The 27,309-nt window shown below is 45.2% G+C and overlaps 1 protein-coding gene across 4 annotated transcripts in view; it reads right to left on the bottom strand.

Annotated features, from left to right (window-relative positions):
• Positions 1 to 27,309, bottom strand: part of NBEA (neurobeachin) — a 2,460,099-nt gene that overhangs the window by 1,848,986 nt on the left and 583,804 nt on the right. For all 4 annotated transcript variants that reach the window (XM_029602688.1, XM_029602690.1, XM_029602689.1 and 1 more), the window contains 2 exons: positions 14,651 to 14,843; positions 12,498 to 13,514 (listed from right to left, as the gene is read on the bottom strand). In XM_029602688.1, coding sequence (XP_029458548.1) covers positions 12,498 to 13,514; positions 14,651 to 14,843 — 1,210 coding nt within the window. The remainder of the gene's footprint in view (positions 1 to 12,497; positions 13,515 to 14,650; positions 14,844 to 27,309) is intronic.

Below are 27,309 nucleotides of genomic sequence, written 5' to 3'. Positions count from 1 at the left end.
TGCGATGGGCACGTTCCAATTCCAAGGGGGGTTCGAAAGTTATTTTTAAGCACGCTGGTATTAGCGTCTCCAAAAACGCTAGGAGATCATTACCTTCCTGACCCTCTGGTATCCCCAGGATCCGTATGTTATTGCGGCGGTTCCTATTAGAAAGGTCTTCAACTTCACTCTTAAGCTGCGCCACATCTTTTGCTAGGCCGGGGAGTGACGCAGTGGTGAGAAGGAGAGAAGATACCTGCGTTTCCGTATCATCGAGCCGTGTTTGAAACCCATCCATGCGAGTTGATAAGGTTTGTAAATCAGAGCGCACAGCTGTAGTGGTTTCTATATTTAGTTGGAGCATGTCCTTTAATTGTTTTAGCTCCGCTAGCACTAGTTCCGCCGACGCCATATTTTTTGTAGCGTTTACCTTATCCGGGGTCGGAGGATCCTGTTTCTGGCGCTTTGTACCGGCAGCGGAGGCGAAAGCGGCTTCAATTTTCCCCGGTTTGCTCGCAGCCATGATTAGTGTGAAACAAAACCTTATTGCACCAAAAAAATAATGAATCGGTTCGTCCAAAATATGAATAATGGAGCGAGGGTGCTCGGAGCTCTAGCAGTGGGCGGCCATTTTGTGCGCTGCTCAAGAGCGCCCCCCCTCCATTTCATATTTTAAGATTTTCTGATGGAAGGTTTTTCTGGACTCCAGAGTAACTCTCAATACTCCTTCCGAGAGGCAAAGGGCCTGCCCCATCACCCAGTTAATATCCAAGCCGAGAGGGCCATGATTTGCAGGTTGGGGTAAGAAAGCCTGCCCTGGTCCTGGGTGCTGAGGTCTGGGGCCATCCCCAGCTGGATCGAGGGGCGCGAGGCCATATCCCACAGAGTCGGAAACCAGACCTGATGGGCCAAAAGGGGGTGATCAGGATTATGCAAGCCTGATCCTGCTGAAGCTTCTGGAATATTTTTAAGATGAGGGGAAGGGGTGGGTAAGCATACAGTAGCCTGGTGCCCCAGTGAATCAAGAATGTGTCCACCAGCAATCCACTGCTCCTCCTCTGGCCTAGGGAACAGAAGCGGTCCACCTTCCTGTTTTCCAGAGAGGTGAACAGGTCTATGTCCGGGGCCCCCCATAAGCAAAAGATCTTGTTCGCCATCTCTTGATTGAGGGCCCACTCAAGGGGTCAAAAGGCACGGCTCAAGGTGTCCGGCAGGGTGTTGTCCACCTCTAGGATAAACACTGTCCTGAGGAGGAAGCCGTTGTCGATGGTACACGACCGAATGTGCACTACCTCCTCATAGAGGGGAAGGATCCCGTTCCTCCCTATCTGTTCAAACACCACATAGCTACTTAATTGTCAGTCTGCACAAGAATTACCTGGTTCAGGAGCCGCTCTCTGAATGATTGGAGTGCATAGTGAGTCACGCACAGCTCCAGGAAGTTGATTTGAGACTACAATTCTTAAGAAGACCAAAGACTCTGGGTGTGCAGACCCACCAGGTGTGCACCTCACCCCGTCCGAGATGCGTCCGTAGTGAGGGTGACCTGGGGCTGTGGGCTCCAGAAAGGAATTCCCTTTTCCATGTTGGTGGGAGTCATCCACCACTTAAGAGAATGACATAGCAGTGTGGTGATTAGAACACATGCACGCAGGTCTTGCTAAGCCTGGTACCATTGGAGGAAAGTGCCCATTGAGCCCAGCACATGTGCAGGTGAGCAAAGGGGGTGACATGCACCATCGCTGCCATATGGCCTAGCAACTGGAGGAACTGGTGCACGGAGACATGAGAGCACACAGCGACTGTTTGAGCAAGGGCCGCGAGGGTCTCCACCATGTCTCGAGGCAGGAAAGCCTTCGCCTGGGCAGTGTTCAGCCGAGCTCCAATGAAGTTCAGTGTAAGGGCAGTTGGAGATGGGATTTGGGATAGTTGAATAGAAATCCCAGGGTCTCTAAAATTTGGATTGAAGCTCAAAGGGCACTCTGCACCCCCTGTCCTGAAGTGCTTTTGATGAGCCAGTTGTCGAGGTACAGGAAGACATGAATCCCCCGTCTCTGAAGATACGCACCTACAACTGCCAGACACTTGATAAAGACATGGGGCACAGATGCCAGGCCAAAGGGTAGAACGCGATACTGGTAATGACTCCCGTCGACCTGGAATCGAAGGTATTGCTGATCTGCAGAAAAGATGGGGATATGGGCGAATGTGTCTTTTAGCTCTAGGGAGCAGTGCCAGTTCCCCGCCTTCAGAAGGGGAATCAAGGTGCCCAGTGAGATAATTTTGAACTTCTCCTTTACCAAGAAATGGTTTAGGGCCCTCAGGTCCAAAATGGCCCAGAGTTCCCAGTCTTCTTGGGGATTAGAATATACCTGGAGTAGAACATTTTGCTGGGCTGAATGGGTTGAACAGGTTCAACAGCCTGAGTCAGTACGAGGGCGGAGAGCTCTACCATAAGGATTTGTGGATCCCCTGATGGACCCCACCGAGGACATGGAGGCGAACGGGGTGGTACTGGCTGGAAGTGCAACCAGTAGCCCTGATGGATGATGAACAGGATCCAGAGATCCGATGTTATGGATGGCCATCAATCTGCAAAGAGCTGGAGCTGACCCACCACTGGGGGTCATAGTCCAGTGCTGAGGGCCGGCTCATGCTCCCTGACCACCACTCAAAAACCCCATGGAGGGCTTTTGCGGCGGAACTGTGGTTGCTTGAGGTGTTTGAGGCTGTCTAGGCTTCGCCCTGGGAGAAGTCTTTTGAGGTCTACCATCGGAGCTGGCGGGTAGTATTTTCGTGGCCAGTAGAAGGGCCTCTTCAGATATTGCAGAGGGGGATTCTTGGGCGGTAGGGTGTCAGAGGTACTAGAGCTGACAACTGCTGGAGAGTCTCCTGATAGTCCTTCAGTTGTGCCACTGCCTCCTTGATTCTGTCCCCAAACAGATTTTCCCCTGACCATGGCAAGTCAGCCAGGCAGTCTTGGACCTCAGGGCATGCAGTCTGAGGCATGCAGCCAAGCTGAGCTCATATGCCCACTGCAGCGGTCCTCATGAATGTCTTGAAGATGTAATAAGCTGAGCGAACCTCATGCTTATTTCACTCCAGACCCTGCTGGACGATTTTCTGGAAATCCTCCTGGAATTGTTTGGTAGGCGCTCATTGAATTCCAGAGCCTGTTTCCTGAGGTTCCTGGAGTATAGCCCCATGTACAATTTGGTAGCAAGCAATCCAAGCAGTTAACATAGCACCCTGAGAAACCTGGCATCCAAGGGCATTGAGAGCCTTGTGCTCCTGCCCTGGGGGAGCCAAGGCATGGATGTGGTTTCTCTTTGCCTTCAAGGCTGACTCTACCACCATTGATTGGTGGGAGATTTAATGGCGCACAAACTTGGTGGATGGCTGGACTAGGTACACTGCAACCGTCTTACGGTTTAACTGGTGGCACCGAGATGGAGTGTTCCCAAAAATGGGCTACCAGCTCTTTGAAGAAGTCATGGACTGGCACCACCACCATCTCTTTTGGAGCATCCATAAATTGCAGAATCTCAAGATTCTTGTGCCTGGTGTCCTGCTCCGATAAAAGCTGGAAGGGCACCAATTATGCCAAGGCTTTTATGAATCCCACAAAGGAAAGATCCTCTGGGGCAAAATTTTCACCGTTCCTCTGCTGGAGAGAGTTCAGAAGGCAGATCCTCCGATTCCTCAGTGAAGGACATGGAAGCCTCACGTTCCCAGGGGTCATATGGGGCCTCCCCCTCACTACGACCCTCCGGGGAAGTAGGGGGGGGGGGGCTTGAGGAGGCAGTGGAATTGGGACATTCCCCAGGGAGCTTGGGGGGCATCGATCCTTCCAATGGTGTCGATGGAGGCCGCTGAGAGGATTACAAGGGGTCGGAGGGAATTGCTTCCTCCGCCCAAGACCGCTTTGGCAGTGGCACTGATGCTGATGCCCATCCGTGGCCTGGCTTCAATGACAAGGACTGATGACTATGTTTCTTCGACTGCTCTTAATGATCCCCACGGTCCTTCCCCAGGACCAAGGGAGATGGCAAGGAATTCGTCAGGGAATGGGACAACAGAGACCATGATCATCCCCAGCTCTGGCATCAGGTCTGGGGAACAGATGTGGGGATGACCCTGACAGAGTTGAAACTTGAGCCTCCTTACAGTGAGGGGTGGAGGATCCCAATGTTGACGACGGATCCTGTCCATTGGAGCCGAATAACTTTTCCATCTTGTTGAGACATGCCTGACGGTCCTTCAAAGCCACCTGGGCACAGAGGTCACAAAAGTGTGGACATCGTGAGATGCTCTCAGGCAAAGGACACAGACCTCATGGGGGGTCTGTGATGAACATAGTCCAGGGGCACTGGCGAAAACCAGTCAATGCCATTGGAAAAAGTATGCAGCATGTGTTTGATGGTCGGCGGTCACCAGGAGATGAAACCATCAGCGATCGACTGCAAAGAAAGCAAAATTGCTTACCTTGTAATAGGTGTTATCCCAGAACAGCAGGATGTAGTCCTCACATATGGGTGACGTCACTGATGGAGCACTAAAGCGGGAAAGCTTTCTGTCAAAGTTTCTAGAAACTTTTGACTGGCCCTGTGAGGGCACTGAGCATGCCCAGCATGCTATGATATTCTCTGCCACAGGTGTCTCTCTTCAGTCTCGTATGTAGCAAATGCGTTAGCAAAAATAAAATAATAAAAGGTATGAGGCCCAACTCCGCGGAGAGGCGGGTGGGTTCTGTGAGGACTACATCCTGCTGTCCTGGGATAACACCTATTACAAGGTAAGCAATTTTGCTTTATCCCAGGACAAGCAGGATGCTAGTCCTCACATATGGGTGATTAGCAAGCTAGAGGCTGAGTCATTTTGTACTGAAGCAACAGTGAAGTATTGTTGTTGCAATGAGTCAGCCGAAGATCATAGTAGGTTGGTTGTAGAAGGAGTTGGGATTAGACTGGGAACAAGTTCTTTAGGACAAATTGTCCATAGGATGAATCTTGTCTTCCTTGCTTGTCCAAACAGTAATGAGCTGCAAAGGTATGAAGAGAAGTCCATGTTGCTGCTTTACATATGTCAAGAATTGGCACTGAACGATAGTGTGCTACTGAAGTTGACATTGCTCTTACTGAGTGTGCTTTTACTCGCCCTTGGAGAGGAAGGCCTGCTTGTTCATAACAAAATTGTATGCAATCTGCTAGCCAGTTGGATAGAGTATGTTTTCCCACTGGTTTATCTGGTTTGTTTGGGTCATAGGAAACAAAGAGTTGATTGGATTTTCTGTGGGCTGCAGTGTGGTTTAGATAAAAGGATAAAGCACACATACAGTCCAAGGTATGCAAGGCCCTTTCTCCTTGATGAGAGTGAGGCCTTGGAAAGAATGTGGGTAAAACTATAGATTGGTTTAAGTGGAATTCCATGACTATCTTGGGGAGGAATTTGGGATGAGTACAGAGAACCACTCTGTAAGAACTTAGTGTAAGGTTCATATGTGACAAGTGCTTGCAACTCACTAACCCTTCTAGCTGATGTAATGGCTATGAGGAAAATAGTCTTCCATGTAAGAAATTTTAGCTCAGTGGAATGTATGGGTTCAAAAGGAGAACGCATAAGTCTTGATAAAACCAAATTGAGATCCCATTGTGTGGCTGGATGTCTAATTGGTGGTTTGAGGTGAGTTAAACCTCTCATAAATCTGCTGACAAGAGGTTGTGTAGAGATAGGTGCATCTGCTACTGGATTATGGTAAGCGGAGATTGCACTTAAATGTACTCTTACACATGAAGTCTGGAGACCAGATTCTGAAAGATGGTACAAGTAGTCTAGTAAAGAATTTGTAGGGCAAGTGAAAGGATTGATGTTGTTTTGCTTGTACCACAAAGTGAACCTTTTCCATTTGGAAGCATAGTTCTTCCACGTGGAAGGTTTACGTGAAGCAATAAGCACTTGAGATATATTGGAGAAAAGATTGAGTGGTCGTAAGATCAAGCTTTCAACATCCATGCTGTCAGGGATAGGGATTGGAAGTTGGGATGGCGCAACCGACCCTGATCTTGAGTTATGAGAGTGGGAGCTACTCCCAGACGAATGGGATCCCTGACTGAGAGGTCTAGGAGTGTGGGAAACCATACTTGTCGAGGCCAATATGGGGCATTGAGTATCATGGTCCCCTTGTCCTGTTGCAGCTTCACTAGAGTTTTGGTTATGAGCGGTATTGGAGGATACGCGTAGAGTAGGCCTGAGTTCCAAGGGCGAGCAAATGCGTCCTTGGCTGGCCTGTTGTTCAAGTTGTATAGGAAAAAGTAATTGTCCACTTTGTGATTCAAATGTGATGCAAAGAGGTCTACTGTTGGCTGTCCCCAACGTTGAAATATCCTGGTCACTACTGAGGGATCCAGAGACCATTCATGAGGATGGAATTGACGACTGAGTCTGTCCGCCACTACATTGTGAATGCCTTCCAGATAAGTGGCCTTGAGAAACATGGAGTTGTTCAGGGCCCAACCCCATATCTGAGCTGCCTCTTGACAAAGGAGGTATGAGCCTGTCCCTCCTTGTTTGTTTATGTACCACATGGCTACTGTGTTGTCCGTTTGGATCAGAACAGTCTTGTGTGTAAGGCAGTCTTTGAAGGCATGTAGAGCATAGCGTATAGCTCGAAGCTCCAGGAAATTGATTTGAAAAGTTGCTTCGAGCTTTGTCCAAGTTCCTTGTGTTTGGAGATTGTCTGTATGAGCTCCCCAACCCAAGGTGGATGCATCTGTAGTTACAGTTACTTGTGGAACTGGTTGTTGAAAAGGTAGACCCTTAGGCAAATTTTGTCCTTGTTCATCCACCATAGTAGAGAAGAACGTAGTTGGTGGGTTACTTGAATTTGAGTATGCAGTGGTTGAATGGCTTGGATCCATTGTGATCTTAATGTCCTTTGTGTTATTCTCATGGCTAGAAGTGTCATGGGTGTGACGTGAACTGTAGAGGCCATGTGACCTAGTAGAGTTAGAAACTGGTGAGCTGTTGCTTGTGTATGTGAGCTGAGCCAAGTTGCTAGCAGTGAGATTGTTTCTGCACGATCTTCTGGTAGAAAAGCTCTTGCAAGGTTGGTGTTCAATTCTGCTCCTATGAATTGAAGCAGTTGTAATGGAGTGAGAAGGGATATTTGATAATTGATCAGGAATCCCACTGAATGTAGTGTTGCAATTGTTTGATTGAGAGAATGGAGAGCTCCTGCAAGGTGTTGCATATAGGGAAAATTAACCGTTGCTGTAGTTACACGATGTTAGGTTCCATATTAGGAGCTACCACCCAGGAAAAAGATCTAGGCATCATAGTGGATAATACTTTAAAATTGTCAGCTCAGTGTGCTGCAGCAGTCAAAAAAGCAAATAGAATGTTAGGAATTATTATGAAGGGAATGGTTAATAGAACGGAAATTGTCATAATGCCTCTATATCGCTCCATGGTGAGACCACACCTTGAATACTGTGTACAATTCTGGTTGCCACATCTCAAAAAAGATATAGTTGCGATGGAGAAGGTACAGAGAAGGGCAACCAAAATGATAAAGGGGATGGAACAGCTGTTCCATCCCCTTTATCATTTTGGGCTGTTCAGCTTGGAGAAGAGACGGCTGAGGGGGATATGATAGAGGTCTTTAAGATCATGAGAGGTCTTGAACGAGTAGATGTGAATCGGTTATTTTCACTTTCGAATAATAGAAGGACTAGGGGGCATTCCATGAAGTTAGCAAGTAGCACATTTAAGACTAATCGGAGAAAATTATTTTTCACTCAACGCACAATAAAGCTCTGGAATTTGTTGCCAGAGGATGTGGTTAGTGCAGTTAGTGTAGCTGGGTTCAAAAAAGGTTTGGATAAGTTATTGGAGGAGAAGTCCATTAATGGCTATTAATCAATTTTACTTAGGGAATAGCCACTGCTATTAATTGCATCAGTAGCATGGGATCTTCTTAGTGTTTGGGTAATTGCCAGGTTCTTGTGGCCTGGTTTTGGCCTCTATTGGAAACAGGATGCTGGGCTTGATGGACCCTTGGTCTGACCCAGCATGGCAATTTCTTATGTTCTTATGTTCTTGTAGAGACTGACTTCTGATGAGCCAGTCGTCTAGGTATGGGAATACATGAGCACCTTGTTTGCGTAGATGTGCTGCTATGACTGCTAGACATTTTGTGAACACTCTGGGTGCAGAGGCGAGTCCGAAAGGGAGTACTCTGTATTGGAAGTGTTGTTGACCCACTATGAAGCGCAGGTATTTGCGATGAGGGGGGTATATTGGGAAGTGAGTATAAGCATCCTGAAGATCCAGAGAGCAAAGCCAATCTCCTTGTTGAAGAAGAGGAAGCATGGTGCGTAGGGAAACCATCCTGAATTTTTCCTTCTTTAGAAATTTGTTGAGATTTCTTAGGTCTAGGATGGGGCGTAGACCTCCTGTTTTCTTTGGAATGAGGAAGTATCGGGAGTAGAATCCTCTTCCTTTCTGAGATTGGGGCACTAACTGTATTGCCCTGATTTTGAGAAGGGTGGATAATTCTGCATTTAGAGGAATTAGTTGAGACTTTTGTTGTGGGAAGGCTCTCGGTGGAAATTCTGGTGGAATTGACAGGAAATTTAGTTTGTAACCTTGAGCAACTATAGAGAGCACCCATTGGTCTGTTGTTATTGTTTGCCAGTGAGTGTAAAAATGGGATACTCTTCCACCCACTGGAAGTTGTGTGTGAGAGTTTAAAGGAGTGGCTTGTTCTCTGGGCAGTATCTCAAAACCCAGACGCAGGGCCTGTCTGAGGTGGAGGTTGAGTACAAGGTGCCCTGGGTTGTCTAGTTTGGGCACGTTGCTGTTGAGGCCTAGTGGATCTACCCCTAGATGTTTGGGAGTAATATCTGTGTGGCCTGTAGTAAGGCCTCCTTGTTTCTCTGCGGGGAAGTCGTCGAGGAGGCTGTGTGGAAGGATCCTGAGGTATTTGGGAAAGTAGACGTAATGTCTCTGTGTGATCCTTCAGTTGTTGTACTGCCTCTTGTACTTTTTCTCCAAATAGGTTGTCTCCCAGGCATGGAAGATCAACAAGTTTTTCTTGAACCTCAGGCCTGAGGTCGGATGCCTTGAGCCATGCATATCTGCGAGCAGCAATGCCTGCAGCTGCAGTCCTGGAGGCAGTGTCAAAACTGTCGTAGGCCGCTCTTACTTCATGTTTACCTGCTTCAAGGCCTTTATGTATTATGGCTTGTGCAGGTTCTTGAAGCTGTTCATGCAGAGAGTTTGTAATTTCCTCCATCTGCTTCCATAAATTTCTCTGATACTGTGTCATGTACAGCTGGTATGCAGAGATTCTTGAATTTAGCATTGAAGAGTGATAGCTTTTTCTTCCCAAGGAATCAAGGAAGCGATGATCCTTGCCAGGTGGAGTGGAGGAGTGAGGGCGGATTCTTTTTGATTTTTTCTGGGCAGGTTCAACTACCACAGATTGATGTGGTAATTGTGCCTTTTGGTATCCTGGTGCTGATTGTACCAAGTAAGATGAATCTACCCTTTTGTTTACAGATGAAACTGTGGATGGATGCTCCCAGATACAGTGTTGCAGGTCTAAGAGCACCTCATGAATTGGGATTGCCAAAACTTGTTTGGTTGGATCCACAAATTGCAGGACCTCTAAAGTATGTTGTCTTGAGTCCTGTTCTGCTTCCAATTTAAAAGGAATGGTGTCTGCCATATCCTGTATGAAATTTGAGAAAGACAGGTCTTCAGGTGGGGGACTTCTTTCTGGGTTCTGGAGGTGAGGGATCCAACATGAAGTCCTCAGAAGAGGAGTCTGTATCTTGACTATCCCAAGAATCCTCTTCTTCCTGTCTATAAGGTGGTTTTGATGTGGATCTCGGCGGAAGATGTAGTCCTGATGGACCTGGTAATGGGTCATCAGTGGGAGTAGATGGAAACACATGCTCCCCAGGCTTTTTAGGTAAGGTGTCTATGACATCCTGATACCTTTGAAGCAGACGTTGGAAGGATGGTAGGTCATGAACATCAGTGTCATCCATCAGTGTTGGCCTCAATGGAACTGATGTTGGTCTCGACGTCAACGTCGAGAGCGGCCTTTTTCCTGATGTAGGCGGCAACATAGGCATCGATACAGGAGTAGTCGATGGCAACTGTGCATATATCGACGTCGATGTGGTTATTATTCTTGGTGTCGACATCGACTCCTCTAGTGTTCTCGGCGCCACTGTGGACACCGGCATCGGCAAAGTTGCCGGCATCGATGCTGGGAGCATCGGCATCGACGAGCCCGTCAGAATTAGCTGTTCCCTCAAAGCCTGTGATATCGCTTGTCTGATAATATCAGACAATTCCGGCGTTACAACTGATGGTACCAGAGCAGTTGTAAGTGGTGGCGAAGGCTGAGGCGTTGGATCCGCTGCAGGGCCCTGCGGGGGATCAGAAGTCGAGATCGGAGGATGAGGCCCAGACACGGAGGTTTCCTCCGAACGTGGCCGCTTTGCCGTCGACGGATCCTGGGACGTGGATTCAGTCGTCGATGACCGTCAATGTCGATGCCTATGTTTTGGTTTTTGCGGGTCAATGGATTTCGTCGATGTGGATGAAGACGATGAATGATCTCCCGACGGTCCCGGGGTGGATTTTTTAAGTAGCAAGCGCTTTGTCGCTCCGGCCGGAGACGATCTTGATGACGTCGAAGGCGATGGTATTAACTGGAGATGGAATAAATGTTCCATTTTTTCCAGTCGAGACTTTCTGGTTTTCGGCGTCATTTCGGCACATTGCGGACAATTTTTAACGTCGTGATTTTTTCCGAGACATATTACGCACTCGAGATGCGGATCAGTAAGCGACATCTTACGGGCGCATACCGGATATTTTTTAAAACCGGTAGCCATACTGCTATCGACGGACGTCGAGGCAAACAGTGAATTTTTGAGAAAAAAATTTTCTCCTGAGGAGAATAAAATTGAGACCGAGGTACTCACCAGCCGGTGAAGAAAAACCCCTTGAGAGAATTGTGAGAGAGAATATCTGAAATAACATGACTTTTTTAGTCACAAAAGTATTGATAAGTTCTCAATGGCTCCTATCCCGCGATGCTTACTGAAGAGAGACAGCTGTGGCAGAGAATATCATAGCATGCTGGGCATGCTCAGTGCCCTCACAGGGCCAGTCAAAAGTTTCTAGAAACTTTGACAGAAAGCTTTCCCGCTTTAGGGCTCCATCAGTGACGTCACCCATATGTGAGGACTAGCATCCTGCTTGTCCTGGGATAAGCAAAAAACTTACCAGGTCGCAGAGAGTGGAACAGACAAAAATACGAGGGACCCTACACAAATCAGGAAGCAAATTTTCTGAAAACACTAAAAAAACATTTTTATAAATGGAAAAAGCACAAGCTCACGACTATGAAGCAACAGCTTCGCAGAAAGGAAGAGTCTGAAGAGGGATCCCGCATGGACGCGTGGTTAGGGGCATGCTCAGTGTGTGCCAGTCAAAGTTTACGTGCCGGGCTCCATCAGATGATGTCACCCATGTGTGAAGACTACCATCCTGCTTGCCCTTGGATAAGGCAGCCTATCATAAGGTGTTCTCTATGCCAGGGGTTTCCACATGAGAAAGCCATTTTGCTGAAACAAGGGCCTTGTTGGGGATTTTACATGAGACCCAGGAAACATTATACGCAATTTATAGACCTGTATTAAATGGTTGGAACAGATTAATGTAAAGAGATGCATTTATTATGATCGGGGGTTCAATTAAATTATTTTATAGGTATAGTTAGTTCAAATGAGTAGTATGTATTTTCCAAATCTATGTATAAACTATGATTTATAATGTGTGAACACTGGTGCATACATGCTCCTATGCAGTGTTCATTAAGTTATGTGATGTTATATTTCCATATATGGTTATGATTGGATGAATGAGTGTGATTTCACATATTATAATGTGGGTTACAACTGTGTAGAGAAGTTATTAAGAAGTGTTTAGGCATATTTAGTGAGTATTAATGCAATATATAGATATGTAATCTGTCCTTGCAATTTACTTTCAAGACATTGTGTTAAAATGTATAGGTTGTTTTGTATCCAACTAAAGTTGTTTGTCAGATAACTTTTAGGTTTAAAGGTGCTTAGCTATTTTATTGTTCAAATTTGATAATAAACTTTGGTTTTTAGATGTGAGCATTCAACATCAGTGCTCTTTCTTTCCTCTTTGGAGTTTTTTCCTGTAGTATTACACTGAGCACTTCATATACAATTACATTACCCATTTTTTGAGGCTTATATATATATATATATATAGAGAGAGAGAGAGAGAAAGAGAGAGAGATGGAGAGATAGATAGATATAGATATACACACACACATATATGTATATACACATACACACACCCACATATAGATAGATACCTTCTTCAACATGATATTATGCCTTACCATTATACATTGGAAAGCAAACTATAAAGCCAGAATGCATAGGAAAACCGTAACTTACTTGAGTAGTGGTTGTTGTCTGGATCTTCTTGATCTCCTTTCCTACTTCCTTGCCATCATCTGATCTTTCTGTATCTGATACTGTACTGCTGGCATCAATGTTCACTATGGTTTTACTATTATATGAGTCTGTTTCAAGAGTTGTGGCAATCATCTCAGTATATTCTAACTCTTTGGAAGATGAAGCCATTTCTCTTTCCGAAATACTGCTCAATGTATCTGAAGTTGTATGAATTTTGAACTCTTTCTCCTCTATTAAACTTGAAGTACACGTGATTTCAACACTGCCAGTCATGTGAGCAAGCAGTCCAAGATCATCAACACCAATGTGTGTATGTGTTTCTTGCACATTAGGCATGGCAATATGGTTACTACTGGTCAGTTCAGAAAGGAGTGTCTCCTCTTGATGTGATATTTTATTAAAAAGAAATGAGGAACTATTTGTAGAACTTTCTTCTTTTTCATCAGCTAATGTTATTAAAGGACCATTATCCTTCTCATCGCTTTCCTTAATTCCAACACTACTGTGGACATTCTTCTGGAGTTTTTCAACAGCAGCACTATAAACATTATCTAATAGGGATTCAACTTCCATGAGAGCACCATTTTCTCCAGTTCCCAAAGTCTCAGGAGATAAATCTAAGTCATCAAGTTTTACTTCTGTAGCTTCAACCTTTTCAGCTTTTATGTCAACCAACAGATCATGAACTTCTACACGTACCCCACTGCTAGGTCTATCGGAATTTCCAAATGCATCATCAGATATCTTTGTTGCCAGGAGCAGGTCCCTGGTATCTGTGTGTACAGGGTAATCTGTTTCACTTTCTGGACTCTGATTTTGAGAAAGGTCTTCTATATCTCGAATTTCAATTCCACCTTTTGCTACTGTTGTTTGAGATGAAAGGCCTGAGATAGTGCTTACATTTCCCTTTTTTCCCTTCTTTATATTCTCTTCTTCCTGTCTTTGATATTCTTCATACATTTTTGCAAGATATTCCTTGTGAGCTTCATAAGTTACCTTTCAGGGAAAAAAGATTGTCTTAGTAGAAATATATTTCACATAGATACAACAGTAAAAGTGACTTCTGTAATGTATACATTTAAAATTTTTATATTTCAACAAATATTTTCTAGACAGGATAGTTCAAGAGAGCTACATTTTCAAGAGCTTACACAGATCAGCACTAAAATATGTGCTTAGATTTCTAGTGATATAAATAATACATCAAACTTTTAGCATCCCAGGATGTGTAAGCATCTAGGGTCATCTAATGTCTAAGTGGGAAGTTCAGGTGTATGTTTCAAAATATTGGATGTTTAAATGTTATATCATGTGCAAGTCTAGCTCTGCACTATTAAAGTATCAACTAGTGAGATGTTATAGCTGGGAATATTTCATAGTGGGTTGTTTTTTTTGCATAATTACTTTCTGACAATAATTTACACTTATTTTACATATAATTACATGGGCATTCTTTTATTCTACAGGGTTTTAAAGATGTATATGAATTACATTCCTACACAGCCTCAGTTAGGATCATTAGATTTTTTTTTGTTTTGACCTAGTCATTTACTCTTGCTCTTTTGGGTTTCTAGTTCAAACAGAAACAGGGCTGGAATTTGGCACCAAGAGCCTTCACTCACAATTACCCAGACATTTTTCCACTATATTATATATATTAATATATATTTATTTTATTTATTTTAAAACATTTCCTACCCACCCTTCCTACGCTCAAGGGCAGGGTATAACTTAACATCCTTAGTATGGATACCCACTCCCAAAGTATTTCAGTCCAAACACCAAATCAACAGTCCTTAGCTGGGAGTCATGCATCAGGGTTCCTTCCAGATCTCTGCAATCACACGACCTGAACTCAGGCAGTAGGAGTCATCACTGCACAATGACAACAACTCCTTCCTATGTGAACATTGCCTCAGAACATTGCTTTATATATTTTCTTTTTCATTAATCAAATTTCTTGATCATCCTATTTGAAACATGACATAACTTTGGAAAATCTAGTTCAATCTACAAATAAAGTTTTATTTCTGTCTTTCACATGGTGGCCAAAAAGATTATTTGTTGCCTAAATTACAAGAACCTTAAACAAATGGAATACTTATAAACAGGTAATACCATTAACAAAGTACCTTCGAATGGGCTATGGAGAGAGTGTCCACCCAGACTCGCCATCCTCCCCATTCATATTTTATTGCATGATATAATAAAATTCGAAAAATATTGTACACCATCTCTGTAATCTTCTGTTCCTCAGAATTCTTGGGGTTAATATAACCAAGAGAAAACATCCAGTCTTGCCAGACAGAACACTGTAGTAAACACCTGCAAATAAATTAAATTTGACTAATTTTATTATTTTGAACATAAGAACACAAGAAATGCCATGCTGGGACAGATTGAGGTACATCACGTGCAGCATCCTGTCTCTGACAGTGGCCAGTCAGGATCACAAGTACCTGGTGGATCCCATAAAATAGATTTATTTATTCTTACTCACTCCCACCAGGATAGCAATAGCTTTCTTTTGTCTAACTGGCTAATAATGTTTTATGGACTTTTTCCCCCAGGAACCTGTCCAAACCTCTTTTAAACCCTGCTATGCTAGCTGCCTTACCCTCCCTACCTCTGGCAACACATTCCATAGCTTGATTGTGTTCTGAATGAAAAAGTACTTTCTGCAGTTTAAGTCTGCTCGCTATTAGTTACAAGGAGTCGCCTCTTGTTTTAATATCATTTGAGAGAATAAATAACCATACTTTATTCACACGTTCTAGTCCACTCATGATTTTATACAATTCTATCATGTCCCTTTCTCAACCATCTCTCTTACAAACTGAAGAGCCCTAACCTGTGAAGTCTCTCACCATATAGGAGCCATTCCACTACCTTTATCACTTTTGTAGCCATCTTCTACATTGCTGTCTTTTTTGAGATGGAGTGACCAGATTTGAACACAATAGGGTCACACCATGTATCAAAACAGAGGCAATATATTTTCCATTTCTTTTTGGATCATTCCTAATGTTCTATTTGCATTTTTGACTATACTATATTCATGAATAGGGGTACATGTGAATTTGTTTGAAAATTATCCTTATAGTGCGAATCCTCCACCAATCTTATCTACCCTATCATGTTGATATAATTTTCACCCTGGTATCACAGTGTTCAACTGAATATCCTCCTTTCATCATGTCTCTGAAATGCCTATCAATCTAGATAAATGAGCCCTGACTGACGTGCCGCAAATGCACAGTAGAGAGCAGCTCTACCGCGCATGTGCGGAACAGAGAGCTCTGAGCGACGTGCCGTGCATCTCTCTCCATGGAGACGAGAACCAGCGCAAGTTCAATGCATGATCAAGGAGTATCGAGGGGGGGTAAACGGGAAGGTGTGTGAACACTGGAGGGGAGAGATGAATGCAGAGAGAGAATCGAATGCCAATGGGCACCGACAACAGAGTGAGAACATGGACACTGCCCAATGCGCACAAGACACCTCTCACTCGCAGATCCCGGGCGGTGGTGGCGGCTCCCTCTCCCTGGAGACAAGAACCGGAGCGGACAATGAGACTATAGTGTAGGGTAAGGGGGGGGGGGGGGGGGGGAGAACTGGTAGGGCGCGCAAACATTGGAAGGGAAAACCGAACGCCAATGAGCATTGATGACAGAACAAGAACACGCACGAGAAGCCTCGCCAACCCTCTGCGCCACCTCTCACCTCTGGCTGGAAGCTTCAGCTGCTGTCACATGTGAATGGGTTTGCAGGAACACCAGGGAGTGGAGGAGGGCTGAGGGACAGGGAAGGGGTCGTGGATGAGGTGAAAGGGGAAGGACAGGGAAGATGAGAGGGGATGGAAGGCAAAGAGAAGCGGATATGAGTAAGTGGGAAGGGTAAGAAGTTGTGGAGAAGAGAAAAAGAGGGAGTGGAGGAGGGCTGAGGGACAGGGAAGGGGTTGTGGATGAGGTGAGAGGGGAAGGAAAGGGAAGATGAGAGGGGATGGCAGGAAAGGGAAGAGGATATGAGTGAGCAAGTGGGAAGGATAAAAAGTTGTGGAGAAGAGAAAAAGAGGGAGTGGAGGAGGGCTGAGGGAGAGGGAAGGGGTTGTGGATGAGGTGAGAGGGGAAGGAAAGGGAAGATGAGAGGGGATGGCAGGAAAAGGGAAGAGGATATGAGTAAGCAAGTGGGAAGGATAAGAAGTTGTGGAGAAGAGAAAAAGAGGGAGTGGAGGAGGGATGAGGGAGAGGGAAGGGGTTGTGGATGAGGTGAGAGGGGAAGGAAAGGGCAGATGACAGGGGATGGAAGGAAAAGGGAAGAGGATATGAGTAAGTGGAAAGGGTAACAAGTTGTGGAGAAGAGAGCGGCTCTGACCGACGAGCCAGTTCGACCGATGGAATCTCGCCCGTTTGAACGGGCATAACGACTAGTAATATCTATATCCTTGAATAATGCCATACATTCTAACTTTCTAATCTTACTATTCAGATTCTGGCATTCATAACATTTTAAAATGTTTTTGTACTTGAAATTTTAACAAGGAAAGCTATTTATCTAATGATTTTTAAAAATTAATCAGTGTTGCATTATGAAACAAATTTCTAAATTTGATAAATGGCTAATTTTTATACAAAATGGGATAGATTTTAAAAGGAGCGCGCGGTTCCCAAGGGGGGTGAATTTTAGTAAATTATGCACGGTGATGTAATCGGGCCTTCCCCAGTTCCCTTCCAGTCCGCTCCAATTAAGGAACGGATTGGGAGGGATCTTCCTACCCCCCTGCCTAACCTTCCTTCCCTTTCCCCTTCTCCACCCTGACCCCTAATCCCTATCTACCTACCCGAAAATTTTTTATTTTGCGACTTACTGCTCCTCCCGAGCAGAAGTAGTTTGTGTTTGCTGGCCGGCTGCCAGTGCGTGCTGTCCCGGCCAGCCTCTGTCCCGCCCTTCCCTGCCAAGACCACGTCCCCCGGCCTGTCCCTTTTTCAGTGCCTGGCACTTGAGTATGTATCGGGACTCACGCGCGTGGCCGGGCACTTATGAAAATGCACGCGGTGTGAGCAACACCGGGCCGCGCGTGGCCATTTGAAAAGTCGGCCTAATATCTTTTATAAAACTTTTTGTGGAGAAAGTTGGCACAAAGATTAGAAATATGTTAAGAGTTTTTGATCAGTTTTTAATTATTTTTAATTTCATTTTAATCCATTTATTGCAAGTGATTTTATTTATGAACTAATTAATGTTTATTTCAGTTTTATTTTAAGACCAAATTGTATTTTAATTTGTGTAATTTGATTTAAGTATCATGTCTGTTCTTTTTTAAATTTTTACAATGTAAACCATTGTGCAGGTTGAAAAACTATATATCGGTATATAAAACTGAATAAATAAATAAATAAATAATCAATAAATTATTGTGTCAGCTCATTTTTACTGGAAAGTATATTTGAGTGAATCTGTGGGTAGTCCACTAAAAATAATTCAGCTGTCAAATATTAAAAAAAAAACCAATCCAAAAAGAAAAACTGCTCTTTACCTTAAAGTGATCAATACACACAGCTGAAAACCAACTAAGGGGCAGATTTTCAAAGGGGTACGCGCGTAAGATATGCGCGTACCCCCCAAAAACCTGCCCCAAGTTCCCCCTGCGCGCGCCGAGCCTATGTTGAATAGGGTCGGCGGCACACACAAGCCCCGGGACGCGCGTTAGTCCCGGGGCTTTCCTGGGTGGGGCGTGTCGGGGGCGTGTTGCGATGGCGCATCATTCAGGAGCGGGGCCATGGGCATGGTTCTGGCCCGGGGGTGTGGCCGAGGCCTCCGAAACAGCCCCGGGCCAGGGAATCGCGCGCCGGCCAGCCTGCTTCTGGCAGGTGTAACTTTTAAAACAAAGGTGGGGCGGGGGTAGATAAGGCTGGGGGGTGGGGAAGGGAGGGGAAGGTGTGGGGTGAGGGAACGGAGGCAGGCTGTGCGCCGACCCCGGATTTCAAAGGATACACGCGGCTACACGCATATCTATTAAAATCCGGCATACTTTTGTTTGCGCCTGGTGCGCGAACAAAAGTACGCGCAGGCGTACTTTTATAAAATCTATCCCTAAGTGTTCATTTTAACTTGGGTACTTGATGTAAGCATGGGAAGACTCAAAAGAAACAAATGCAACATGTTTACAACTTAATTGACTGTTGTAGGATCATATTCAAAACATTTGAAGACCAATTAAGCATGCAAATCTGAAACTGCTTTAGATACGGGTCTAACTTTTATAAAGCAATTTCTAAATTTAAAAAAATATACAAACATACTAAGGTTCTTTGCCTGAGTAAGAGAACCTCCCAGGAGAATCCATTACATTCTCACGAATGTAATATATTTGTTTACTTCTTGGCATACAACATTAGGAGCTACAATTTTCTCTCTCCTTCCCTATCCACCTTAGAGATACTGTGGAAGGCCTTCCTCACTACTCACCCAAGGAGCCATGGGAACCTCAGTCTCTATCAGTACCCTGACAGGAGTAGTCATGGGAAGGACTGCTTCTTACTCTTTTTGACCCAACCCACTTTACCCTGCCCCAAGATTTGAAAGGCCCCCTTCCTTCTCAATTCAGCCACAAGCAATCACAGAAGGCCTTACTATTTTCTCATCTGATCCTAAAGGAGTGGCAATTTATTTAATTTTTTTAAACATTTTTTATTTAAGTGATATAATATAACACTAAACAAAATATAATAAACCGAGGTGATGTAGACCTTTACGTACCGCGGTATATAAAAATATCCAAATAAATAAAATAATGCAAATTGTACACAAATTTCTATTTATTCCAATTTTTGGGGAGCTGGGCTTCTTGCTGCTGCCGATATCGAAGGCCAAGTCGCTGCCCAAAGTGCTCTTATATTTGTCCCAGGTTGCAGCTGCCCAAGGAGATGTTATTTATTTAGATTTTTTTTTTTTAATATTCCGCTTTTCACACTTTTTTCAGCACTTCAAAGTGGATTACATTCAGGTACTATAGGTATTTCCCTATCCCCAGAGGGCTTACAATCTAACGGGCCGATACAGTAAGGAGCGGTAGGAAGAGCTGGATTAGTGCTGGGCGCACCCGCGCTTGCCGCATGCACAGTCCTGCTCACCTACCGCTCGATACTGTATTTAAATAGCTTGCAAATGCAAGCCACGTCCAAGAAGCGTTCGTGAAGCATTAGGCCCGCACAACCCATTTTACTATATAGGCGCTTTATACAGCACCTATAGAGTATCCTGGGTGCGCTGGTACCTGTCATTTCAAATGACATTTGAAATGACAGGCACCAGGAAGTGGATCCCAACTTTAACCCAAGAAAACCTAAAAACCTAAAATCCCCTCCTCCCGAAGCGACTCGACATGTACCAACTTACTTTTTGTTGCTTTTTTCAGCCTTCTCTGCCGTCCTCTGGAGGGTGCAGCGGGCGGCGAAAGCGGCTTCCAGCGGTCCCCGCGCAGGTCCCGGTTCTCCTGGCTCAGCCGCTCCAGCTGCACCTCCAGCTCCTCGATGCACCGCCGCTGCGTCTCCAATAACTTCTGCTGGCTCTCGATGATGTTGTTCAGCTCCAGCAGGTACTCCACGGTGCGGTTCGGGCTCTCGGCTCCAAAGCGCATGACGTCACGGCGCGAGCGAAGCGTACCTTCATTGGCTTGAATGCCAAAATTGACGGGCGCTCAAGCCAATAAAAGCACATGAACGCGCGTGCATGATGTCACAGCGTATGTCACGCACGCCCATCCATGTGCTTTCATTGGCTTGAGCCCCCGTCAATTTGGGTGCTCAAGCCAATGAAAGTATGCTTCGCTCGCGCCGTGACGTCATGCACTTCGCTGGCTCTAGCCATTGGAGCCGAGAGCCCGAACCATGCCGTGGAGTACCTGCTGGAGCTGAACAACATCATCAAGAGCCAGCAGAAGTTATTGGAGACGCAGTGGCGGCGCATCGAGGAGCTGGAGGTGCAGCTGAAGCAGCTGAGCCAGGAGAACCGGGACCTGCGCAGGGACCGCTGGAAGCCGCTTTCACCGCTGGCTGCCCCCTCCAGAGGATGGCAGAGAAGGCTGAAAAAAGCAACAAAAAGTAAGTTGGTAACATGTTAAGTCGCTTCGGGAGGAGGGGATTTTAGGTTTTTAGGTTTTCTTTTGGGGGAAAGTTTGCCGTCTACCCTTACCCCTGCCTCTAACTCAGGGGTAGGGGTAGGCGGTAAATTAGCAGGTTAAACACGCGGCTAAACTGCAGGTTAAAAAGGCGATAATCGGGGCGAGCGTTACTGAATGGGGGGGGAATAGCTAATCCGATCGTTTGCATCTCATATACAAGCCGCGGGCGGAAGGGGTTACTCGTTGATTTAAAGAGGCGGTAAGAATGGGTTAAAGGGGATAGTAAATCACGGGTTGGGCTAACGCGGCCAAATTGTGAGTAAAAGGAGGGTTAGGAACAGGGTAACTGCGGCCGCAGTTTACTGTATTGACCTGTTTGTTTGCACCTGAGGCAATGGAGGGTAAAGTGACTTGCCCAGTGGGACTTGAACCCTGGTCTCCTGGTTCTCAGCCCACTGCTCTAACCACTAGGCTACTCCTCCACTCCATGTTATAACTATGCCACCTCACCCTCATGAGAAAGACTGCCTCTGAGGAAGTTTATTATAAGTACTACTTAGGCAGCCTCATTCTGAAAGGTTGGGGAGGGAATGGTGCAGTGGGAGCAGTTATCAGTCACTCTATATCTGGGCAGTCTATAGCCAGTGTTTGACTAGTGCTAGGCATTATTTTTTTTTTTCATAATGCTCAAAGGTAAAGGCAGTGATAGCAATCTCCAGTCCTCGAGTGCCACAAACCGGCCAGGTTTTCAGTATATCTACAATGAATATGCATGAGAAAGATTTGCTTGCACTGGCCTGTTTGTGGCACTCGAGGACTGAAGTTCACCATCACTGGGTAAAGGATTGCTGTAAAAGCACTTTTACATTAATATGAGCTTTGAAAAGAATCTGAATTCTAATAAAAATCAATTTGCCTCACCCTCCCCTAACCCTTGCCTAACTCCCCCATTTCAGGGGGAGGTTGCCTATCGGGCAGTCATAACATCCCCTTACACAATCCTCCCCCCCCCCCCCCAGAAAGTCAGAGAGGAAAGCTTTTTTTAAACATTTTATTTAGATTGTCTTTCCAAAGTGCATTATGATGCAGTTGCATGTCAAGACATCTAAGGAAATCCCTATGATCTCATACTCTTACACGCCATTTAACATCATTCATATGTCTAGGAAAGTCATCTTTTGACTGTCCCACAACATGCCCACTTACTAAGTCCAAACGTTTCCTGGATCACCCTCTCCCCCCCACCCCTCACCATACCAAACCTAATCACAACACACCAACCTTGTTGACTGCTATTTACTCAACAGAGTAAACTTAAATAAGAATCCCAACAACCCCCATTACGCCATCCCAGTACTAATCTCTATCCCCAGATAGCCCTCTTTCCTCTCCTAACATTGCAGTGTTCACTGGAGGGAACAATACTCCCGAAAAGGAAGCCTATGCTCAACCAGATTGCAATGATAATTTTGAAAGATCTCGTTATCTAAGAATTGATATCATCTAACTGCAAGGCTCACAATGCCTACACTCCTCAAACTACTTGGGACAACAAAGCAAAACCTTTCTACTAATCTAGCGAGCACCACAAACATGACCCACTCTCTTAACCAGATAACACAACAAATCGCAAATATATCCCTCACATCCACAAACATGCTCATTATGGGGAATGTCAACATCCACACTGACATAGCTTTAACAAGCAGTCCACCTTAATTCATGGAGGTCTAGAGCGTCACACAGATCATCACTACACCAATACACAGCAAGTCACATTCTAGACCTGGTGTTCTGCAACATCTTTAACCTCTCATTTACTCACTAAGTAAACCACGACCATACCAGTGCTATGATCAGACTATTCCCTTATATCCTTCCTCATAAAGGAATTCCCAATTCATATAGAGGCACACAAGACATCACAGAAGTACAGGGCAGCAAAAGACCTAACTGCTACTAAACAATGTTTCTCTAGGTAATGTCACAAAAATTGCATTCAGAAAATCATTCATAAGCAGACAGAAAGCAAAATTGCTTACCTTGTAATAGGTGTTATCCCAGGACAGCAGAATGTAGTCCTCACATATGGGTGAAGTCACTGATGGAGCCCTATTGTGGGAAAACTTCTGTCAAAGTTTCTAGAAACTTTTGACTGGCCCTGTGAGGCCACTGAGCATGCCCAGCATGCCATGATATTCTCTGCCACAGGGGTCTCTCTTCAGTCTTGAATGTAGCAATAAGCTTTAGCAAAAAATAAAATAATAAAATGTATCGTACCCAACTCCGCAGGGTGGCACGTGGGTTTCGTGAGGACTACATCCTGCTGTCCTGAGATAACACCTATTACAAGATAAGCAATTTTACTTTATCCCAGGACAAGCAGGATGCTAGTTCTCACATATGGGTGATTAGCAAGCTAGAGGCTGAGTCATTTTGTAGTGAAGCAACAGTGAAGTATTGTTGTTGAAAATGAGTCAGCCGAAAATCACAGCAGGTTGGATGTAGAAGGAGTTGGGATTAAACTGGAAACAAGTTCTTTAAGATAGATTGTCCATAGGCTGAAATTTGTCGTCACTGTTTGTCCAAACAGTAATGAGCTGCAAAGGTGTGAAGAGAACTCCATGTTGCTGCTTTACATATGTCAAGAATTGGCTACTGAAGTTGACATTGCTCTTACTGAGTGTGCTTTTACTCGCCCTTGGAGAGGAAGGCCTGCTTCTTCATAGCAAAACTGTATACAATCCGCTAGCCAATTGGATAAAGTATGCTTGCCCACTGCTTTGCCTGGTTTGTTTGGATCGTAAGATATAAAGAGCTGAGTGGATTTCCTGTGGACTGCAGTGCGGTCTAAGTAAAATGCTAGCGCACGTTTACAGTCCAAGGTATTTAAGGACCGTTCTCCTTGGTGAGAATGAGGCCTTAGAAAGAATGTGGGTAAAACTATGAATTGGTTCAAGTGGAATTCCGTAACTACTTTGGGGAGGAATTTTGGATGTGTACGGAGAACCACTCTGTCATGTAGGAATTTTGTATACGGTGAATACGAGACAAGTGCTTACAACTCACTAACCCTTCTAGCCTAGGTAATGGCTATGAGGAAGATAGTTTTCCATGTGAGAAATTTAACATCACAGGAATTCATGGCTTCAAAGGGAGAACGCATGAGCCTTGTTAAGACCAGATTCAGGTCCCATTTTGTGACTGGTGGCCGAATTGGTGGTTTAAGCTGAATTTAAACCTCTCATAAACCTACTGACAAGAGGTTGTGTGGATATTGGTGCATCTCCCATCTTGTTATGGTAAGCTGAGATTGCACTTAAATGGACTCTTACAGATGAAGTCTGGAGATCAGAGTCTGAAAGATGGCATAAGTAATCTAGTAGAGAAGTTGTGGGGCAGGTGAAAAGATCAATACTCTTTTGGCTGCACCACAAAGTAAATCTTTTCCATTTCGACGAATAATTCTTTCGTGTTGAAGGTTTACGTGAAGCTATACGCACTTGCGAGACATTGGTTGGAAGATTAAGTGGTTGCAAAATCAAGCTTTCAACATCCATGCTGTCAGGGATAGGGATGGAAGTTGGGATGGCGCAACTGACCCGGATCCTGAGTTATGAGAGAGGGAGCTACCCCCAGGCGAATGTAATCCCTGATTGAGAGGTCTAGAAGTGTGGGAAACCATACTTGTCGAGGCCAATACGGGGCTATGAGTATCATGGACCCTTTGTCCTGTTGTAATTTCACTAGAATTTTGGTTATGAGCGGTATCGGAGGATACGCATATAGAAGGCCTGAGTTCCAAGGGCGAGCAAAGGCGTCCTTGGCTAGATGGTGATTGTGTGTGTGCAGTGCGCAGAATTTGTCCACTTTGTGATTCAGGTGTGACGCAAAGAGATCTATTGTTGGTTGACCCCCAACATTGGAATATCCTGGTCGCTACTAAGAGATCGAGGGACCATTTGTGTGGTTGGAACTGACGACTGAGTCGATCTGCCACTACATTTTGAATGCCTGCCAGATAAGTGGCCCGGAGAAACATTGAGTGTGTCAGGGCCCAGTCCCAAATCTGCGCAGCTTCTTGGCAAAGAAGATACGAGCCCATACCTCCCTGTTTGTTGATGTACCACATGGCTACTGTGTTGTCCGTTTGGATCAGAACAGTCTTGTGTGAAAGGCAGTCCTTGAACACATGAAGCGCATAACGTATAGCTCGAAGTTCCAGGAAATTGATTTGAAATGTTGCTTAGAGTTTTGTCCAAGTACCCTGGGTTTGGAGATTGTTTATGTGAGCTCCCCAACCCAAGGTGGATGCATCTGTAGTTAAAGTGATCTGTGGGGCTGGTTGTTTGAAGGGTAGGCCCTTGCGCAAATTGACCTTGTTTTCCCACCAAAGTAGAGATGAACGTAGTTGGTGGGTTACTTGAATTGGAGAATGCAGTGGTTGAATGGCTTGGATCTATTGAAATCTTAATGTCCATTGGGTTCCCCTCATGGCAACCCTTGCCATAGGAGTGACATGAACTGTGGAGGCCATGTGGCCTAGTAAGGTTAGAAACTGATGAGTTGATGCTTGTTTCTTTGAGTGAATCGAGTTTGCCTGTAGGGAAAGTGTTACTGCTTGATCCTCGGGTAGAAAAGCTTTTGAATTGAAATTGAAAGCTATGAATTGAAGCAGGTGCGATGGAATGAGATGGGATTTTTGATAATTGATGAGAAAACCCATGGAGTGAAGTAGAGTAATTGTTCGAGTGAGAGAAGCCAGAGCTCCTTGTTGAGATTGACTTCTGATGAGCCAGTCATCCAGATATAGGAAGACATGGACACTTTCCTTGTGCATGTGTGCTGCTATTACTGCCAGATATTTGGTGAATACTCTGGGAGCAGAGGCAAGTCCGAATGGCAGTACTCTGTACTGGAAATGCTGATGACCTACCATGAAATGCAGATACTTGCAATTAGGAGGGAATATTGGAATGTGAGTGTAAGCGTCTTGAAGATCTAGAGAACAAAGCCAATCTCCTGTTTTAAGAAGTGAAAGCATGGTGCCTAGAGAGACCATCCTGAACTTTTCTTTCTTCAGAAATTTGTTGAGATTTCTGAGGTCTAGGATGGGATGTAGGCCTCCGGTTTTCTTTGGAATGAGGAAATAATGGGAATAGAATCCTCTGCCCTGCTGAGTCCGGGGCACTCACTCTAATGCTCTGGCTTCAGAAGGGTGGATAATTCTATTTGTAATTGGGTTTTGTGATTTTCTATTAGAGACTGAGGTCTCGGAGGAGAATCTCTTGGAATTGAGAGGAAATTCAGTTGGTAACCTCGATATATTATTGCCAGTACCCATTGGTCTGCTGTTATTTGCACCCAATGGTTGTAGAAGGAGGATACTCGACCTCCTACCAGAAGCTGTGGATGAGGATTGGAGAAATGGCTTCGGTCTCTGGGAAAGTCCTCAAAAGCCAGCAGCTGGTCCCGTCTATGGCAGAGGTTGAAGTCTAGTTGCCCTAGGTTGTCTGGGCTGAGGCCTTTGTTGCGATCTAAAAGATCTGCTCCTAGATGTTGGAGGGTAATACCGCCTTTGTCGGTAGAAGTGTCTTCTAGGTTCTTGCCTTTGAGGCCTAAGAAATGACTGTGTGGTCGGTTCCCGCGGAATCAATGAGAGTTGTCGCAGGGTTTCTGTATGCTCTTTCAATTGAACAACTGCATCTTGTACCTTGGACCCAAAAAGATTATCACCAAGACATGGGAGGTCAACCAATTTTTCATGGACTTCAGGTCTGAGGCTTTAAGCCAAGCCAACGTCTTGCACTTATTCCAGATACAGCCACTCTGGATGCTGTTTCAAAGCCATCATAGGCAGCATGTACCTTGTGCTTACCCGCCTCCAGCCTTTTGTGGATAATTGCCTGGGCAGCTTCTTGATGTTTTTGTGGCAATGATGGAATAAATTCCTGCATCTGTTTCCACAGATTTCATTGGTATTGAGTCATGTATAACTGGTAAGATGATATTTTAGTGTTCAACATGGCTCCTTGATAGACCTTTCTTCCCAGGGAATCCAAGAATCTGTGATCCTTTCCTGGGGGAGTGGAGGGATGTGGCCCTATTCTTTTGGACTTCTTTTACGCAGATTCCACCACCACTGATTGGTGAGGAAGCTGTGACTTTTGGTAGCCAGGAGTAGACTGCACCAAATATGTTGTGTCCATTCTTTTATTTACAGCCGGCACTGAGCAGGGATGCTCCCAAAGCCGATGTCGTAGGTATAGAAGGACATCATGGACCGGTATTGGCTAAGGTGCCAGTAACTGTTCCTTAAAGGCCTGAAGCACCGCTTGCCGGATAAAATCAGACAATTCCTGTGTAACAGCTGGTGCAGGCAGAGCAGCTGAATGCTGTGGCGATGGAGGCGTTGATACCCCTTCCACAGAGCCCTGTGGAGGTTCGAGTATTGGAATTTCTTCCGAAGGTGAAGGCCCCGGCGGCGAGGGTAGCGGTGTTTCCTGCAGTTTAAGCTGCTTAGCGGTCGGTTCCTCCGGGGAGAGAAGCGCCGCTGGAGTCTATGTATGCCGATGACAGTGACGGTGTTTCGGCCGGTGTTCGATTTCTGACCTTGTTGATGCTGTCGATGTCGATGGTGATGGATGATCTCCGGACCCTTCCGGATGT

This window comes from Rhinatrema bivittatum, chromosome 5, assembly GCF_901001135.1.
Source record: "Rhinatrema bivittatum chromosome 5, aRhiBiv1.1, whole genome shotgun sequence".
Lineage (NCBI taxonomy): Eukaryota > Metazoa > Chordata > Amphibia > Gymnophiona > Rhinatrematidae > Rhinatrema > Rhinatrema bivittatum.
This window is presented reverse-complemented; position numbering and strand designations above follow the sequence as displayed.